Here is a 21,193-nt window from a genome sequence, read left to right as displayed (position 1 = left end):
GCCGGCTCCTTCCCCTTCGGTGCAGAGGTACCTGAAAACAAAACTGTAAACGTAAGCACAAAGCTTAGTGAGTTCCCCCAACGTACCACATACCATACAAACACATAACATACGTACTGCCAGGCTATTCTGGGGTGCCTGACTACCCGGTACGGCCATTCTGGGGTGCCGACCTACCCATACGGCCATTTTGGGGTGCCGTCTTACCCGTGTCAAGCCATTCTGGGGTGCTGACTACCCATGTCAAGCCATTCTGGGGTGCTGACTACCCATCGGTCCTAACAAACGATCCTCGGGGACTGGTCCCCTCCCGCTACCTCTATCGCATAGCATAACAGACCAACATACAAGCATACCATCACATACAGTCAGATAATTCTGGGGTGTCTGACGACCCAGCGGTCCTAACAACCGAACTCTACTACTACTGCATATAGCGTATCATGATAGCATGTAACATAACAGGTAATAGCAAACCTAGATGATATCACAAAGACAATCATCTATCATACGTCTCCTACTGGTGGGCCGGCATTGTGGCCTTAGACCCACCACTACTGGAAGGTAACTCACCTCAAAGTAGCTGCTGAACTGATCGGGAACTAACTGACTGCTGCTGCTCCGGGAGTCCTCCGGCTGCAATTCCCACAACATACTCAATCAAACACTGCTAACTGTCCTTTAGGTAAAATGACCATTTTACCCCCGGTCTAGCTCTAAGCCAAAGCTAGAGTCAACTTTCAGTTGACCCGACTCGCCGAGTGGATCTCCACTCGCCGAGTCCCTAGCAAACCATTGTCCTGGGTCCCTGGTTCTACTCGTCGAGTCGGGCTATGACTCGACGAGTTCACCTTCCAACTGACATTCAACTCCTTCATCCTACTCGCCGAGTTGTATGAACAACTCGTCGAGTTCATCTTCATCCTAAGAACACTTTATGCTAAGACTCGCCGAGTCTGTTCTTGATCTATGAAGATTGCCTTGGACTCGCCGAGTCAGGGCATTGACTCGCCGAGTCCTAACATGGGTGAGTTCAGCTCCCAACTCACCGAGTCACCCCCTGTGACTCACGGCTTGACTCGACACATCATGAAGGGACCAAATCGGTGACTCGCGACCAGACTCGCCGAGTCACCTATACGACTCGCCGAGTCGTCGCCATGCATCCACCAAATACATCGATTTACTCGATTTCAGTTCATGAAATTCATAGATCTGGACTACTAGGACACAAATCACACGTAAAGTTTCCAACTTTACGTGTGGATACTCACTAATGTGGATTTTAGGGTGCAAAATGCCTCAAAAGGGTAGATCTAGGATGAACAAGCCACATGGGGCCCTAAAGCTAACAGATCTGAGCTCCTGGAGCTCAATCTTGCCTAGATCTAAAGGTTAATCCACTTATTACGAGTCATTAAGCACAAACAAGCTTGAAGAATTGCTCAAGAGTGTCCCAAATGACATCCTAAGCATAGAAACAGGGGAAAACGAGATATACCTCAAGGAAAATGTTGAAATGACACAAAGATGGCTGATCTCCTTCTCCTCTTCTTGATCTACTCCTCTTTCTCCTCAAAACCTTCAAGAACACACCAAGAACACCTCAATCTCTCAAGGAGACAAGGAAAAACGATGATGGGGAAGTTCTGGGGGTGAATGGGGACAAGTTGAGGCGGAATGAGGGTTTAAATAGGGTGCAAACCCTTGAAACTTAGGGTTTCATCCAGCACCGGTGACTCGCCGAGTCTAGGATATGGACTCGCTGAGTCGCCCACTTAAAACGTGTCCTGAGTCTCGTCCCTACTTGGCGAGTCGGACCTTATGACTCGCCGTGTCCAAGGCTAAAATAGGGCAATGCTTAAATAAATCCACATACCGGAAACCAGGTGCTACATTCTCCTAGATCCTTAGTCCTATACTAGCATGCTGTTCTGCTGAAACTGAAACTGAACAAATAACTTGTATGGGTAATTTGGGAGTACTTACTTGAGCTCGGCTGACCGCATGCACATACCTCTATCTTGTTTTAAAAAACAATTTCTTTCTTTCTAAGTGCTTTCAAAATTCTTTTTGTAAAACGTTTTTATTTTAATAAAATCTTTTATTTCCCTTAGTTTGAGTTCAGATACACCCGGAAGTGTATCCGAATCCCTCAAACCAGGGCTCTGATACCAACTTGAAACGACCCAAAAATACGACCCAAAAATTTCGTTTTTTGATATAATCAAAACCATAATCAGAGTGTTATATAATAAGACCATACGCGATATATCCCAATCATAATAAAAATACTGTGCGGAAAACTGTATCATACTATATCAAATCAAAACAACTAAAACAATCCCCAGGATAAAAGCTAAGCTGTAGTGTGTGCGATGCTATCACCCCGAGCTCTTCCCTTTGCTTGCGGAAGTACCTGAAACCAAAACTGAAACTGTAAGCACGAAGCTTAGTGAGATCCCCCAAACTACCACATACCATACAATAACATAGAAACACATATTGGGCCTAGCCCACTGCATCGGGCCGAAGCCTGGAAACTGCATCGGACCGAAGTCCGGAACTGACTGGGACCTTGTCCCCTGCATCGGACCGAAGTCCGGAAGTAACTGCATCGGACCGAAGTCCGGAACTAACTGCATCGGACCGAAGTCCGGAACCGACTGGGACCTTGTCCCCTGCATCGGACCGAAGTCCGGAACTGACTGACTGAACATGGCATAGCATAACACATCATCTAGCATGAACACATATACTGCATACTACATCGGGCCGTAGCCCGGAACACATAACACTTAACACATAAAACATAGCACACAAATCCTGTCTGAGCCACGAAGGCATCAAACATGCTAGCTACTGCATCGGCCCTAAGTCCGGAAACTACTGCTAACTGAACGGGCCGGCATTGTGGCCTTAGACCCGTTCCTACTGGAAGGAAACTCACCTCGTAAACTGGCTGCTGAGTGTGTGGCTCTGGAAGCTAACGGCTGCTGCTCCTGTATCCCCCCAGCTACAAGTCCATAAGCACACTCAATCAAATACTAAACACTGCACTTGGGTAAAATGACTCTTTTACCCTTGGTCAAAGTCACTCTCATTTGGACTGACTTGCCGAGTTGGGTCACCCAACTCGCCGAGTCCTACTCTCACTTTTCAATCCTACTCGCTGCTACTCGTCGAGTATGGCATCGACTCGACGAGTACCCTCTTGATCCAAGAACTCAGACAATCTTCATCCGACTCGCCGAGCCTTATGAACATACTCGACGAGTTGTTCTTGATCTTAAGAAGATTGCCTTGGACTCGTTGAGTTGTATGAACAACTCGCCGAGTCCCTCTATTACGGAGTCTACCCTCAACTCGCTGAGTCCACCCTCTAACTCACTGGTTCCACTCGACACTGCTAAAAAGGACGGAATCGGGGACTCGCGACTCGACTCGCCGAGTCGTTCTTCCCGACTCGCCGAGTTGCCGCCATGCAATTGTTTTTCACTCGATTTTGCTTGAATCCAACACATACAATTGATAGATTTGAGTCCAGTAAGCCGATTTACCACGTAAAGTTTCCAACTTTACGTGTACAACCACATGAATAAGGGAAATAAGGCTAAAAGGTGCATAAAAGGGATAGATCTAGGGTTAATATGCAAAGTATCCTCATAAAGGCAATAGATCTGGACTATGGAACTACTAAATGAATAAATCTCTGGACATCTCGACCTAATAGGTCATTCACACAATCAAAAAGCTTGGGAAAAGCATCCACTCGATCTAGAAGAGTCCCAAAGCATAAAACAAGAGGGAAATCCAAAAAATACCTCAAAGAACTCTGATTTGCCCTTGGATCTTTGCACTACTCCTCTTCTCCTTGCTCCTTTCTTCTTCTCCTTCTTCAAGCCTTCACAAAATGGCACAAGAACACTTAGTTCACTCAAGGGTGGATTAGGGTTTTTCTCACAGTGTTCTCAGGGTGAGGGAGGCAAGAATGGGGCTATAAGGTGACTTAAATAGTGGGCAATCCGGGGATTTAGGGTTTCACCCAGACGGATGGACTCGCCGAGTCCGGGATATGGACTCGCCGAGTCCCCAGCTCACGCGTGCTCGAAGTCGCGACCCTACTCGGCGAGTCAGGCTATGAACTCGCCGAGTCCCTCTTGCAAAACTTAAAACAATTACTAATGAATTAACATACCGGGAACGGGTCGTTACACTTCAACATCTAAGAAATACACAAAACGGCATTTAATCGCATCCTTTAACTCAAATATTTTCACAAGGTCCAAAATACCCTTTAATACATAACAGCAATCTAAAACACTTACACCAAATGTTCTAGGTTCTTCAAATCTCATTCACAAACCTGCACATCGCTTAGGAAGCTACATAACATTAAGTCTCGAGTCAAACAATGAGTCACACCTGATTTCGATTCGCCACTTTTAAGGTTTAAAATGACTCGACTCGTATGAATCAACTCATGACTCATAAGAGTTTGATAACTATGCATACAGACCATTTGTCGTGGGTCACTATTTTCTATGAATAATAATCTTTTGCACTTAGCATTTTTATGATTTTATTATAAATAGTTAACAAATCTAGACAAATTTTATGTATTATTGTATAACACTTTCATTTTTCATAACCATTTTTTTCTTTTTCTTTTTTTCTTTTATGTGATATTATATTATGACTAATGTGTGTGTCTAAATTATTTTGTATTTTAATGACAATTGGATAATTAGTTAAAATGGAGAAATATTATCAAAAAACATTCAAATAATATATATTAAATTGTCAAATGTGTAAAAAAAAGTTGCTTAAATATGAATAAAATGAAAAAGATGACTACCCTAATTTATATTCCCTATAGTATTTAACCAATTGAACTATTGATAAATTATTTAAAACAATTAACTTTTTAGCTAGTGAAAAGTGAGGAAACAAAAGTTTAATTGGTGAAGCGGGATCAAGGTTTTATAACAAAAACACTCCAATTGATAATCAATTTTTGAAATTTAAAAGCAAAAAATATTCAGAATGATATCAATAATAAAGTTTCTTCTAATTTTATTCGAATCAAAACCATGAAATTGCGGTATTTCCAAATGGTCTACTATATAGTCAAAATTATAGCTTTAGTACGACCATTTTTATTCTTAAATTTACAGCCAATCTAACCACACAAACACGTCCCTAACCGAAAGCAAAATCGAAACCACCACATCAGGCCACTCATTGATTTGTAGCCAATTTAGGACGTCATCTCTTAAGAGATGAATACATGATCGGCATCATCCAAAATTAACATATTATGATGATCAGTGTCTTTCTTCTTCAAGTTGACTATCATGGGCATACGATTCATTAATATTCTCAATGTTACAATATTAACTTTTTTAGGAACATATTTTTAATCGTGTATTCGGGTATACCCAAATTTTTTTAAACCTACCAACTACCCGACCTATCTAAATATCTGATTACATGATTACCCGAATTTCCAAACTCAATACCCGATTTACCCGACCCAATCTACCCGAATTCAAAACGGGCCGGATCGGATAATCGGGTATCAGTTATTTTCAACATACTACCTAGAATCATAGTCACAAGACATTTATATAATATGTATAACCTTTAATCATTTGCTGTCATCCATGGTGGCACATACTCCTTTGGTATAGGGAAGGTGAGGGATGAACTGTTAGTCAGCATGCCAACAACTTCTTCCATTGTTGGTCTATTATCTGCATCTTCTTGAACACACAGCAACCCGATGTGGATGAATCTTGTTATGGAACTTGGATTGCCATGAATTCTAGGATCAAGTATATTTGAAGATGTTCCTTCCATCCAATTTTTCCAAACCTACAACAATGTCACATACCTTTATACTTAACTTATTACATGTAGTCCGTTTGAATTTCTCAAAAACGTAACACCATCATATAACATTTCTCTCTCACGCCACAAAATTAAGACATTATACAAAACGTAAAAGGAAAAACAATAACCAAAATGCTTTTCCATGATTTAAACCTTTAATTTGTCAGAAATCAGAAATCCCTAATCACATTGAAAGGCAATATACGTTTTTTTTTAATATATAGGGTATGAATGATATTATAGATGCACAATTCTAACATCATAGAATCTGGTCGTCGATAGTAATACTTACATTTCGTTTTAAGCAGTTGTACATACGACACCCAATTGTGATTTCCAAAAGCAAGACACCAAAACTATACACATCAGCCTTAGCTGACAGACGATTAACCTGATGCAATTCTGGTGCGATATATTCCCTGTCACATATGCAGATATTATTAGCTTCGACCATTACTACAAATCATTCAAATTTTGTGAAGGAAAAAGAGAAAACAAACACACACGTATCTGGAGATGTTCTATATCAAATGCAATTTTCCATGAAAGATAATTTAGACCCTACAAAGTTGAAGGTATGTCGCTTAAATTGTAAAGACTCTTCCTAAATGAACTCAATTTTTATACCTATTCGTATGAGATCACCTTCTTGCTTACTAATACCTATAACAACATCTTTATCAATCAAAAATGTCGAATTGGTAATGGGGTACAAGATTTTACAATGGTTATCACTATTAAGGGAATAATTCAAGAACATCTGAAAATTCAAGAAACCGTGACATGTGAGGTGTAAACACTAATGATTTTGAATCATCTAACTTTAGAAAATTCAAGAACATCTGAAGGGTTCATTAATTCCCGAAGATTGACAGTTTCTAAATGAATGGTTGTGTACTTACAAGGTCTCCCACATTGCACCCATTTCGACAAAAACAGCCTCGTTTATTGTTGTTAAACACCTTGAGAATTCAAGATTCGACAGTTTGGGGTGGAAACTTTCATCTAAAAGAATGTTTCCAGGTATAACATTAGCATGTATTACATCATGCTGGTGAAGGTAAAGAAGTCCCCTAGCAACACCCAATATTACATTCTTGCGCTTATTCCAGTCCAAAAGTCCTACAAAGACAAATCATCGAGAAAAATGTTAGCCAAGTTTAATCTTTCATTTCAGCTTAAACTTTACATATAATATGAAATCCATATTTTAAAAAAAGAAGTCATACCAATTATCGAGAGATGTAAATTGGAACAGAATGCAAAGTCATAGACAAGGAATACTTGTTTTCCTTCAATGGAATACCCAATCAATGGAAGCAAATTCTCATGCTGAAGTTTTACCATTAATGACACTTCATTTTTATAATCTTGACAACCTATTCTAGCAATTGATATTCCTCGTCCGTTTTGTAACTTTCCCTGAGAAGAAAAATTAACCAAGTTTCAGCTTTAAGCATCCTTTCGAAACCCAAAAACAATGTAATTATATAAGATACCTTGTACATGAATGGAGCCAAGCTACATCGTAACATTCTATTATCCTTAGCGAAATTCTCAGTTGCAACATTAATAGTTTCAAACTCAAACCTTCGTAAGATTCTATTTTCACCTCCAACAGTATCAAAGTATAACTCCAAAGAGTTTAACCTTCTACCCCAAAAACTTGTCATCGACATGGCTGTGACTTTCTCATGTAAGACTAGTATAGACTCAAGGCATGCCACAACCTCAGCCATTGTAGGCCGTTGCTTTGGATTATTATGCACACACAGATTTGCAAGATGTGCAAACCGCTTCAAACATTTAGGCATCACTCCCACTCTTATACTATAATCAACAATTTGCTTTAACCTACCTTCTTTCATAGATTCTTGAACCCAATTTACTAATCCCCAATGCTCATCATCAAGACTTGTATCCACTGCTCGTTTTCCACTCAGGACTTCAAGTAATACTACCCCAAACGCATACACATCTGACTTTCTTGTCAACCTACCAGTTGCGTAATAGTCTGGATCTAGGTATCCAAAAGTGTCTTTCACAAAAGTGTTGACATAAGTCAAAGGTTGACTTATAGGAGCTAGTTTCGACAATCCAAAATCGGAAATCTTCGCAGCCCAATTATCATCTAACAATATGTTTGAAGTTTTCACATCGCGATGTATAACACCATGCGTAATACCTGTGCCAGTGTGAAGATAATCTAAGCCACGAGCAACCCCGATGCATATTTTGAGTCGTCGAACCCAGGATAACGGAGTTTGAAGTTTGTGAAGATGATCTTCAAGGGTTCCATGGGGGATATACTCGTAAACAAGGATCATCTCTTCACCATGATTGCAATAACCGATTAAAGACACTAAGTGGCAGTGTCTTAATTTAGAAAGCATCTGAACTTCATTCCAGAACTCTGCTGCTCCTTGATTAGAGGTTGAATCCATGCGCTTAATGGCCACAACCAAATGAGTTGACCCATTAGTGATGGTTCCTTTGTAAACCATGCCAAACCCCCCATGACCGATTATCAATGACTCGTTGAAGTTACGGGTTGCTAAGTTAATCTCCGAAATTGTGAACTGATGGCACTGTTGTGGAAAGAAGAATGATGAGAAGTCAACATCCATAGCATTAATCAAGGAATTGAAAGAAGATGGATTCAGATATGAATTAGGATTTGTAGGGAACGTATTTCCTATATCACATATATGCACATGACTGATCATGGTGTGAAAGCATTTTAGCTTCTTCTTTTTTTATAATTAAACATACTTAGATACAGATTGTTGTTTGATATTGCTTTTGCTTCACATCCGGTTTCTACAAAATTACAAAATAGTTTCGCAGAAATTGTTATACCTTCCAGAAATGGAAGTGGTATGGTTTTGTGACTCGGTGGCTTTGCTTCAGCGCTCCTGCGTTGACTTGCATTTTATCTTTAGCAAATGGAATTTCAGGAATCAGTGTCGCCGCTGGTGGTCGAAATACATCTATGATACTGACAGAAGGCACTCGAAGTGAAGTTCCGATACCGAATGATTAAAAGAATTTATAAAATAATTACTACATTTCTTAATGTAAAACATGTAAAATGAAGAAACTATCCATTTTGTTCTTTTATAGCTTTTAATATATATATATATATATATATATATATATATATATATATATATATATATATATATATATATATATATATATATATATATATATATCCGGTAAAAAAAATTTTTGGTAGGAAGGTAAGAAGTTTTTTTTTCTATATATTTTTTTGACGAACAAAATAAATGAATCACTAGATGATTCATTTGTAAAATGATTCACAAGAAAAAATTTCCAAAAAAACATCTTTATGATTCATTTTTAAGTAAATTAAGAAAAAATTGATTTTTATGACAATTTTAGTGAATAACAACAAAATCATTGTATAAATGAATCATCGAGATGTTTTTTTAAGAATTTTTTCTCGTGAATCATCTTAAAAATGAATCATCTATTGATTCATTTTATTTGTTCGCGAAAAAAATATGTAGAAAAAACTTCTTACCTTCCTACCAAAAATTTTCTTCTTATTTGATCTTGACTCTCTCTCTCTCTCTCTCTCTCTCTCTCTCTATATATATATATATATATATATATATATATATATATATATATATATATATATATATATATATATAAAGATAATTTTGACACATGAAAGATCCCAACTTTGGTATTTATGAAAAACCCAAACTTTCATACTATTTCAAAAAATTTCTTAAGTTACTTTCTCAAAACATGTTACATGCATATTTATAAAACAATATTTTATATTGATAAAGTGATTACAAAAGATTGGATACAAACCGACTAAGTTTTATTACATTTCATGTCTACCCATAAATCTACTATTCATATACATACATGAACATTAAAATACAGAGAAATAATATTAACTATTCTAAATCTTTCAGCAGTATAAAACTATATTGGATACTCATCACCTGCAATTGTTAAATATTGAGAGGGATAAGCGATAACGCTTAGTGAATTCAATAAATAGATACAATATAATCTTATGCCTTATATATATATATATATATATATATATATATATATATATATATATATATATATATATATATACACAATTATACAAATATGACAGAAGCAAAAGGGAACAAGAACAACAATAGCATATGCATATCATATGTCACGCTTTCAATATCAACTCAAGATTTGATTCAAAGATTTACGATCAATGAGACATAACAATTTCAATACTTGATATGCATCAATAAAGCTTTGACCTAAATGGCACAGAAGACATATAATTTCTGATTATCAATATGATAGATTTCAGGTTTTCACGCCCTGATTAGCTTTTCGGTAGATTTCAGGTTTTCACGCCCTGTTTAACATTTCAATAGATTTCAGGTTTTCACACCCTGTTTAACATTTCAGTAGATTTCAGGTTTTCACGCCCTGTTTAATCTTCTGCTAATGCCATTTAAATATAAGTCATTCACTTACGAGGACATGCTCTACATGGCCAGAGGCTTCGTACCATTACCAATGTGAATCTAAGTCTTTTCACTGATCACATGGTCAAATGTATTACTTTTGCTATCAAAATAGCAGAATAAAAATAACACGGAAAAATAACTCGGAATAATAACACTGAGAAGCACATAGCACATATAACACATAACATACAATTGTTCCTATATATTGAACTCACCTTAAAAATATTCGGGGTTAAAATAGTAATTTGTGCAACACATCGGCTTTATAAATAACTTTCGTCGTTGAAAACCGGGAAATATATTGAAAAATAAGCCTTGCGAGAGTAGAGCTTCAAACCGAAAAGAATAATTTCTCGGGCTCTCCGGGCACTTCGGGACGTATTCTGGGCTTTAAAAATAATACTGGGGCTTCGGGAAAAGTTCAAATAGTCAAAATATGGAAAGAGGGGTAAAAATTGGCAAAAATCCAATTTTACCCGACCATTTTCGCATCCCTTGTATTTATAGGGCGAGGGTCGGCCGAGAAGGAGCCAGGCGTCAGCAGCTGCGAAGGCCAGGTGGCCGGATCCGGAAGAGGCAGATGGCAGCGAGGGGTGACTCAGCAGCAAGCAGCTCAGTGGAGGCCTGGTGCGAGGCGTCATAGACGTCTCCTCGGATGCCAAAACACGCGTCTGAAGGGCTCCTGATCGAAGTTCGATCCCATCAAAGCACAACACGCAACAGCTTCAGACTCGGATGGATAAGGGTGACGTGGCCGGTACTGTTCACACGAATATTCCGGGTCTTATCCTTAATTTCTCGAAAATTGCACCCAATTCTTCTAAAATCCGTACCTTTCGCATACAAGCTCCGTTTTTGACTTTCTTTATATACACGCATAGCTAAAATTATGCTCTACAACTTTTGTTTAGACTTCGTCGGCTAATTTTGATTTTAATTTTTAACAGACTGGGACAGGAAAATCCGTTAAAAATTCATAACTTCTTCATCCAACATCTGTTTTCGTCAGACTTTTTACCGTTGTACTAAAAATGACGAGACCTTCAATTCTTGTTTTGGTTGTGTCAGCTAAAAATCACTCGATCTAAAATTTGAGTTTTTAGCTATCTACTGCTAAGTTGAAACTTCGAAAAATCATAACTTCCTCATACGAAGTCAGATTTTGGCGTTCTTTTTATCGAACTTCTCGGTTTAATGAACACTACGACTTTAATTTACGTTACTAAGGCTAAAAAGTAGTTAGTAAAAAACTCACTTTTTACATCATTCGGTGTCGTGTCGGTTTTGTCACGGATCTTCGATTGGTCATAACTTCTTCGTTATAACTCGGATTTCGACGAGGTTTTCGCCTAAATGTTTCTAACGAGATTATCTACAATTTTCAATAATAAAATTTTACCTATTTCAAATTTTATATTTTCACTAAATTTTCATTATTTGACTGTTAATTGGAATCTCATAAGACTTCCAATATTTTATGAGTGTTTCTAAACATTGTTTTACTTCATTTGTAGTAAAAACTATCTGTTAGAACTCAACACTCAATTTTATTCACTTTTAATAATAACAATACACAATTTCAGAATGTGTATGTTACAAATACCTCCTCCTTTTGAGGATTTCGTCCCCGAAATCACAACGATTAAACAAATGATGATATTTCGTTCTTATCTCATTCTTATTTCATTATCCAGTTTCACCTCGTATATTAGAACTGTCTCATCATAGATGCTCAAGCATTTGTGCTGATAGCTTATATGAAATACTTCATGGATATCTGTCAAATCTTCAAGCAATTCCAAGCAGTATGCTTGGTTACCAATCGTTCTTTCTTCCAAAGTCGCATAACGCCTTTCTTTGAAATACCTTCAGTATTACTAAATCATCCACCCGGAATTCTTCGAGTCATCTTCTCTTTTCTGCATAGGACCTATGTCGATCCTGGGCCGCTTTCATTCTTTCTTGGACAATTTGTATCTTATCAATGATGTCTTGAATCATTTCAGAGCCTCCCAAGATTTTATGTCTTATGTTACGCCAACATATTTGAGTATAACACTTACGCTCATACAGTACTTCATATACCTTCAATATATCTTCTACTATTTGGATTGCTCTCTTCGTCTGACCATTTATCTGAGGATGATAAGTTGTACTAAGAGCAACTCGAGATCCTAATTCATGCTTCATTCTCGATCAAAAGTGAGAAGTGAAACGAGTATCACAATCAAAAATAATCTTTAGTGGCGCACCCTATGCAGTTATCGCGGTCAAAATTTCAATAGCGGTCACATGCCGCTATTTGAGATCGCAGTTATCGCGGTGGTATAGCTGTGATATAGCAGTTTTTTAATATTACGTATAATTTATAATTTTATATTATATTTATATAGAAGTTATATATATTTGAGTATTAATACTATAAGTGTATATAGAATTAATATCATAAACCCAAAAAGTCATATAAAAACATAACATAATATTCTATTATGGTAATATGGAAACTAGGCAGTGTCAAAGTGTCAAATAGAGTTTAATTGTATTGCTCGTGTTCAATATCGTATTAGTAGTTCATGGTTGATATAAAGAGTTAAGTCCCAAGTCGTAGCCTCATAGGTGTGGTTCGATTTACAAAAAGCATTAATGGAGTTCGAGCATAGTAGTTCAAGTTGTCGTGAGTACAGAAAGAGATGAAAAAGAGAGTTGTCAGTAGACGTAGTTGCTTTGAATGCTTTTAGTTATGTTAGTTGTTTGGGCATTTTAAAATGAAAGTGTAGTGAGATCATTAAAACTAGTATTTCATTGACAAAGTAACCAAATGACCCAAAATGTGAACGAAAATGGAATAGCGCCCATAGCGCCGCTATAGCGGTTATTGAAATAGCGGTAAATAGCGGTGAATAGCGCCGCTAATAGCGATACCGCGAAATGAAAATGCTAAGTTGAAAATAGCGGTTCCTGACCTCCGCAAAACGCTATAGCGCCGCTATAGCACCGCTGTAGCGCGCAATTGATAGCTTAGGGCGCACCATGTCTCGCCACAATTCCGTCCAAGTATACTTACGCGTATTTCTCTATTGGAGTATCTTTTCATAGCACAAGAGTTCTGCGTGGTTCTTTGATAACCAATCTATGCCAAGAATAATATCAAAGTTGGGCAAGGAGATATGAATTAGGTTAGCAAGAAGATTATAACTTTCAATTCCTATGGTACTATCTTTATAGATTTAATCAGCAAGTAATGATATACTTCCTATGTCATTTTTATGAAATGATTGGACAATTGCGTAACAAATAATTTGAAAAGAATGTGTGAATTTATAAGGCATGAAAGAATCTGAGCATTGAAATCAAATAAGATGTGAGCAGATCTAGAGTTTATGACAAAATTACTAGTCACAACATTCGAGTCTTAACTTACTTCCTTTGTGGTAATCTAAAATGTACGATATTTAACTTTTGATTTTCCAAACGATTGTCAAATTTTTCAAACTTCTTAGTTACTAGCGGTGTTCAAACTTACACCTGCTCTTCATTCTCTATTGAACATTCGATCCTAATCTTTGAGTTAAAAATCAATTCTCATAAGGTCTTTACTCTTGTTATAACAACAACTCGAATGATCATATTCTAATGACCTTTGATTTTATCTTGCACAAGACACATAACGAACCAAACTCTTGTATTAGAATCAGATCGAATAAATCGAGTTGATAGAATAGAGAAAACAAAACGAGTTTGATCAACACGCGGATGCTTAAGAATAGAAAGAATAGCACCACGTATCTCTAATTCATGCTTTCGGATATACGCATCTTTTAGCTTTTTGCACCTCCTCCTTTTTAGTTGGAGTACTCTTTGATTGTTGAACGGAAACATGACTCGCCGCAATTTGACTAGTAAGAGTAGGGAGGAAACATTTCTTGTGGCCTGTAACACCACATAGCAAGTCACATCTCTGGCTAATGATTGATTAATTCTTTAATGAAGATTATTATATTTCTATCGACTACCTCGACCATTTACTTCTTCTGTATTCCTACTGAAGTTTTGTCACTATATAAGTCATGGTTCTCTAAACCAATCAACTCTTTTGCGGATTTATACTAATCGGACTCGATTCTTTATGACATTAAGAGTTGAATAATAATTATCTTCTTAGTCATTACCGAATCGAAGGTAACGACACACATGAATAAAACGGAATCATTTACTAGCTTCTTGGTAACCTTGTGTTTTTTCCTGATCCAAGTGTGAGTCTTGTGCTTCTAGTAGTATAGACCTCTACTACTATTCACACCTACTCATACTCGTCCCAAGTATTGTCTCATAGTTCCCAAGTCACCATTCAAAAAGTTTTCACAAAGCAACTTATCACACATGAATGTGTTTAAACAAATACATACAAAAGTTTCCTAGACTCAACTAGGGTTTTCACGTTTCTATTAAACATATATTCGATTACCTATACTCGCCTTCTAGGATTCTTCTCATGCATATGCTCGCTTTAATATATCCTAATACTTTTCCATAGGTCGATAGAAAATTTACTCCCATTTCTTCATATAAATTCTTTCTCGAGTAGTGTCTATTCTACAAAACACACTATTCCTAAATGTACTCTAGTAGCATGGAGACAAACGGTCTTCTACTACCTGCATCATCTTCTAACTCATGCAAACCATCATGCACATTTTTTCATTTCATTTCTTCCTTGAAATCGTTATTCTTGTATCTGAGTAAGTCTAAGTCTACTTCATAGGAGTCTATCCTAAAAAGTCTGCATCATAGCTGCATATCAGCAAGCTCTACTAGCTTCAACTTGGTTCTCTGTCATTCCTAACTACAACATCTCTTCTCATACGATACTATGGGTGTATTTCTTCTTCAATTAAGCATTCTACCTTACTTAGACAATTAAGTTGCTTAACCATTTACCACTAAATGACTCAATTCACCATCCGAATCTTGTATGTTAAAGTCGGCTTAACAAACAATGGAACTTTTATAAGGATAGGATCAATCATCACTTAGTATTATTAAACACTAAGTCTGAACATCTTTTATAGGGTTACTACTCGAACTACATACTACATCACAAAGTCTTGGCCTATTGAGTCTAAAAAAAAACTTCATTAGCCTTTCCTTTGATCTTCATTTAATTCTTCTAATCTTGTACAACATCAATTGAGATACTATCGAAGTATTGATCGCCATCTTTGGTTCTTCTGACTCTCTAAACTTCACGGCTTCAATCTGAACAACGGTGGAAACAACTTTGTGGATTTGCACCAACACATTTATCTCGCCCAAACGTGTTTCAAACGCACATCATTCTTCCAAAGATGTTATTATATCATTATTCTTACTTTGAAGGTACAATACCACTCTATAGGTATTAATACACTATTTACGATAACACTTCATAAATATTGTTTTATGATATTCTGCGATCGTTTATTTATAAACATATTGATGTCAACTATCATAAGTCTCTTTATCACTTCGAAAAATTCTATTACGAAAATTCTTAGAGTTCTGAACATAAAATTTTCTAAACCAAGGTCGGCAACAGACCTTAAGCTTTCTCAAATAATAACAATCATTGATAAGCACCTTAAGGCATGCTATATTCATTTATCATTTAGCACATATTAGAATATAAGACATATCCTCTCTTAATATTCTAATGCTTGACTCCATTACGTATTCAACCTAAAATATACTAGATACATATCGTATCATCTTCACTTAACAATTCTTGTTTAAGCTTAGAAATTCTCAACATTCCTAGTTCACTTAAACTAATTTTCTTAAAATTCTGAAGTAACTTAATATCTTAGAATACTAGGGTTTATCACTACCCAATCCCCCACTTAAATATTTCCTATGGTTTGTATCCATATACTTATTATGAATCAGCTCATATATTGAGCTTCCAACAATCTAAGTCTAAATACCAATCCGTGATATTTAGTTCACTTAAACCATTGCTCTGATACCATGATTGAAAGACCCCAACTTTTGTATGGATATAGGATCGTTTACATGTGTTATATTCATCCTTTCAAAAAAATTCCAAATGTCTGGGGCATTAAGAAGGGAAAAGGTCTAGAATTGGATATGACTAAAAGGATTAAGCAATTGTCGAGGACAATCTAAGGTTTACCAATGATTGGTTGCTGAAGGACAGTTGGAAGTATAGTGATAATTATGGAAGGATCATATTCACATAATCTGTAAGGAGGCAACTCTTGTTCAGAAATGATAGTTAAAATGGAATATGGAAATGTTTCAAAGTTAGAAATTATTCAATCTGTGTAAGATTTGGAAACTTAATGCAAGAAGGATGTTTCCAAGGAGTTGATCTCCTTTGGAATGCTCTGTAATGGTTGTTGTCAAGTCTTTCTGACTTTGTGCATAATCATTACAAGAGGATCAATGCATATAAGTTTAGAATCTAACAGATTTCAGTAAATGGCATGAATTTTGAATTCTTGCATTTGCAGTAAGGATTTGGGACTGTGAAAAGAGGATCATTGGAGTTATGTTTAATTGACCTAATTCACAAAGTAAAGATCATAGACAAACATAGTATGCATACTTGGTGTATGGCATGACTAGTGTTTAGAAAACATAGTGTACATGCTTGGAGCATGGGACAACTATTGTTTTAAATTCAAGAATAAAGTTGATAGGTGAAACAGTATACAATGAATAATGTGTAATCATATGGTGATAAACAAAAGGTGTATTATTTATGTTCTTAGGTTTTGATACCTTATTAGATTCAATTATTCTTGTGTTTCATTTTGCATGTTTTGACTTCTAGAATAACTAGGTCGTTCTTCCTGATTGACTAAGTTATTCAAACCATCCACAATCGATCATATATTGGAAGTAGATATGAATCAAGACTGTCATGGGTTGTCTTGTAGAGGTCCAAGTTGGTGGACAAAGTTGTGCTACAACACTCATGAGTACTCATAAGTTCTGAGTATTGGATTCAACCCATGCTCATTGGAATCACTTCATTGATTTTATCACGAGTGATCATGAGACGATAATATCTTATATTCTTCAAACCTAGAGAGATGAGTTGTTAATATGAGTTGGTTATACATTGATTGCACAAAAACGCATTGGTAACTCGATGTTATAAAACGTGCCTTTGTGTATGATTCAACAAGTAGTAGAACAAGCCATATGAGTCGAAGTTTATCCATTCCTTTTACCTTCGGGATAAAAGAGATATATGTGGGCCCCTCGATGATTTGGTGATGACAAATGTAAGTGCTCGGCCGGGCTAGGACTTATTTGATTTGTTCAATTAGTCAGTCGTCATAAAATCGGAAATCGGGAAACAACAAACGGACATAGAGAATGATTATAATCCATGTCTTAGTCGATATGATATCTAAAATGGTGGAGTATATGATCCCTTATCTAATGGACAAGTCATTGACAAAGGTCAGAGATCATCGGCAAGGTCAAAGTTCAACAGAAGCTTTTGAGAGCTACGATTGCCAGTCGGTTCTTAAAGTCATACTTGCAATAATAGTTTTAGACTTATCCAAGTGGGAGACTGTTGGATTAATATCTAAGTCCATAACTATAATTGGTAAGACTTGACCCGACCTGACATGGTCCATTTGGGTTGCATGGCATCATGCATTTGGATAGACTATAATGAGAGAAATAACACTTAAGGTCTGTTAATATATTATAAGTTCTAATATATTAATAATATTATTTAATTAGTATTGATCAAGAATTAATCTAGGATTCATTAAGTGATCAAAAGAAGACTAATTAAATATATGGGTTGATTGTGTAAATCATCCATACTTGTATAGTAGGCTAATGCTTCATGCATTGTCAAGTTGGGCTAAAACCCATAAGATGCTCCATGGATGCTCCATGGTGTATTTGAACCCATGGATCCAAGGAAATGGAAGGCCATGACAATCAGGGTTTATCCTAATTGTCACTAACTATATAAGTGTCTTATTGTTGACAAAATTGGTCACTATGCATTATAGAAAGGGCTAGCCGATTTTCATGAAGTGTGAAGTTCTCTCAAGTCATTCCATGTGTATTTGGAGTTGTGTGAACCATTTGAGGTGTCACACTTGGGGCATTAGGCACTCAAACTTCATGAAGACATTCTACATCAAAGAGGTATGTAATTCTAACTTGATATACTCATATGAAGCAATGTTATTATGCTAGTTAGGATGAATCCCTTGGAAAGTTCATATTTGCATGTATAATAGAGAAAACATAGATCCAAGGTATTTAGGGTTGCATGTACACTTAGGAGTGTTAGAATGCTCAAAACCCAACATTGGTATCAGAGACTAGGTTTGTTTTCTTGTTATACTTGATGCAAATACATTTTTCGAAGCCAAGAAGCTGTCTAGACAGAAAACTCGACAAGTTTCTTCAATAAACTCGACTAGTTTCTTCAATAAAATCGACGAGTTCATGGTTTATTTCATGAACTCGACGAGTTCTCTATAGAACTCGATGAGTTTTGGCGCCTGACAGCTTGGGTTCTTGTTTCTTGGCTGGAATTGGAGTATGAACATTACCATAAGCTGTTTTTAAACTTATAAACTTGTTTTTGTTGTGGTAATGTTCATGCTAATCCAATTTCAAAAATAATTGTCAGTGGATTCATGTTTTGTATTAGTTTAAAAGTTATGCTAATTACATGAGAAAGTTTGATGTGAATTATCTTTGTTCATATGAGTTGCTTAGATTAATAGATAAGTTAATTGATTACGTATTTTCAATCCATTTTAATCTAAGAGATGATTCTAAAATTTGTTTGTGTAAGTCATGGTATACTTTTATTAAACTCTTATTTTATTGAAATGTTTCTTTTATAAAATCCAATTATATACAATTAGCACGGTGAAATTTTAAATTTAGTATCTTGTATTAATTTTTGAAGTTTGAGCGCTAAAGAAACATTTACAAACCAATTAATAAAACTTCATTTTATTATATAAGGTTTGGAATTTGATAATTCTCTTAAATCTCAATTTTAAACTTATAAAATTTAGTTGTCAAAATTTATCGTTATTAAGGTTTTTATAAAAAACAATTTTATTTTAAAACAACAATTTGTTACGTATTATGTAAAAGACAAATTTTATTGAAAGTAAACTCCATATGATCATTTTTATGTTTAAAATTTATCTACAATTTTAAAATCTAATTCTACAAACATGCATAATAATCATACTATACGTATAAATCAGATATTTTTCCTATCACCTCATGCATTTGAAACCCCCACACAAATTTCCAAGAATCTCATGCATTTGAAACCCCCACACATTTTCACCTTCAAAGTAATTAATCACACATCATGAAAGGTATTATAACTTATATAATATGTTTAAGGGTAAATTACACCAATCGTCCCTCGAGCAGGTGCCGAAAAGCACGTTTGGTCCCTATTTTCAAAAATTAACTCGGATCGTCCCTCGATTGGTTGAAAGTTGCACATATCATCCCTCGTTAGTTTAAATTTGAATGTTCCATCCTTTGTGAGACATGAAATGACTGTTATGCCCTTATTATTATTATTTTGACTTATTTTTCTTTCTTATAATTATTTATAAAATACAAAAAAAAAATAAAAAAAAAAACCCACCTTATCTTAACCCCCTTCCCTTTAAACCCTCTTTTTCCTAAGCTACCATCGGAGAAGAGAGTCATCGAACCACCGCCTACCACCATCGATGAACCATAACCCACCCCCCCTCTCTCTCTCTCTCTCTCTCTCTCTCGTAATATGAAACACAAAAAAATTAAGTCCATAGACAAAATACAGAGATCGATTGAGATCTTTCTGGCAATTGAGGGGGTTTACAGGTAGCGATGACATAGAAGATGATCGAACCATAAAGGGTTGGTGAAGATCTTTTCGATAAAGGGAACCAAGTAGGTCAAACACATTTTCCATCGGCTAGCACTTCGTGAAATCTGTGTCGCCATCGATGTTGGTTAAGGTTTCAGAACCACTGCCTCTAAGATCTATGTAAGGTGGGTTTCAAACTGTCAAGGGTTTCGAATCAGCAGTTTAAGATCATTAATTATATCATCAAAGGGTGTGGATCATGAAAGAAACTGTCGAGAACTACTCCATCTGCCTGATCGGGAAAACCACTTTTACCTAAGGTCTTAAATCTAAGATCGTCGCTACTGGGTTTCTGAACAACCACCACAGGTTTCAGTTCGAGCTCCACTATCACATTTATGTTTGATTTTAGCTTTGGGGGTTTGATTTTGATTACAAGTTTTAGGAGGTGGTGGCGGTGATAGGTGGTGGTGCCAGATTTGAGGAAGAGGATAGGGAAGTGATGGAGGTGATAGAGTTTACAGAGAGGATATGAAATATAGAAAACTAGAAAGCTCCATGAGAGACAGTGAGAGGGACAGAGAGAAGCGATGCCATTTGGTGGATTCTGATGGTGGTGGACTGTGGCTTTCGATGGTAGTCGGTGGTGGTGGATGGTGGTTCTGGTTTCCAGGCAATGTAGAAGGAAAACGAAAAGAGAAGTGGGAAGGGAGGGTGGATTGGGGTGTGGGGACTTTTAGTTTATATTTTTATTAATTTAAATTTGTTAATGATATAAAAGAAAAAGCAAAAAGAAATTATTAAGGGTAAAACAGTCATTTTATATAAATAGGGACTAAGCGTGTAAGAAAAATAAAATGTAGGGACGGTCCGAGTTAATTTTTGAAAATAGGGACCAAACGTGCTTTTGGACACA

The 21,193-nt window shown here is 36.3% G+C and overlaps 1 protein-coding gene across 1 annotated transcript; it reads right to left on the bottom strand.

Annotated features, from left to right (window-relative positions):
* Positions 1 to 5,348: 5,348 nt before the first annotated feature.
* Positions 5,349 to 8,932, bottom strand: LOC145031027 (uncharacterized). The gene is made up of 6 exons (XM_078979477.1): positions 8,755 to 8,932; positions 7,395 to 8,483; positions 7,125 to 7,317; positions 6,798 to 7,017; positions 6,188 to 6,314; positions 5,349 to 5,877 (listed from the first exon to the last, which is right to left on the bottom strand). Exons 1-6 carry the CDS (start codon positions 8,824 to 8,826, stop codon positions 5,647 to 5,649), a joined length of 1,932 nt encoding a protein of 643 aa, XP_078835603.1. The 5' UTR covers positions 8,827 to 8,932; the 3' UTR covers positions 5,349 to 5,646.
* Positions 8,933 to 21,193: the final 12,261 nt, after the last annotated feature.

The sequence above is a fragment of the Lactuca saligna genome, chromosome 2 (genome assembly GCF_052625555.1).
Source record: "Lactuca saligna cultivar CGN05327 chromosome 2, ASM5262555v1, whole genome shotgun sequence".
Taxonomy (NCBI): Eukaryota; Viridiplantae; Streptophyta; class Magnoliopsida; order Asterales; family Asteraceae; genus Lactuca; species Lactuca saligna.
The sequence above is the reverse complement of the archived record's forward strand: the minus strand, read 5'-3'. Positions and strand labels throughout refer to the sequence as shown.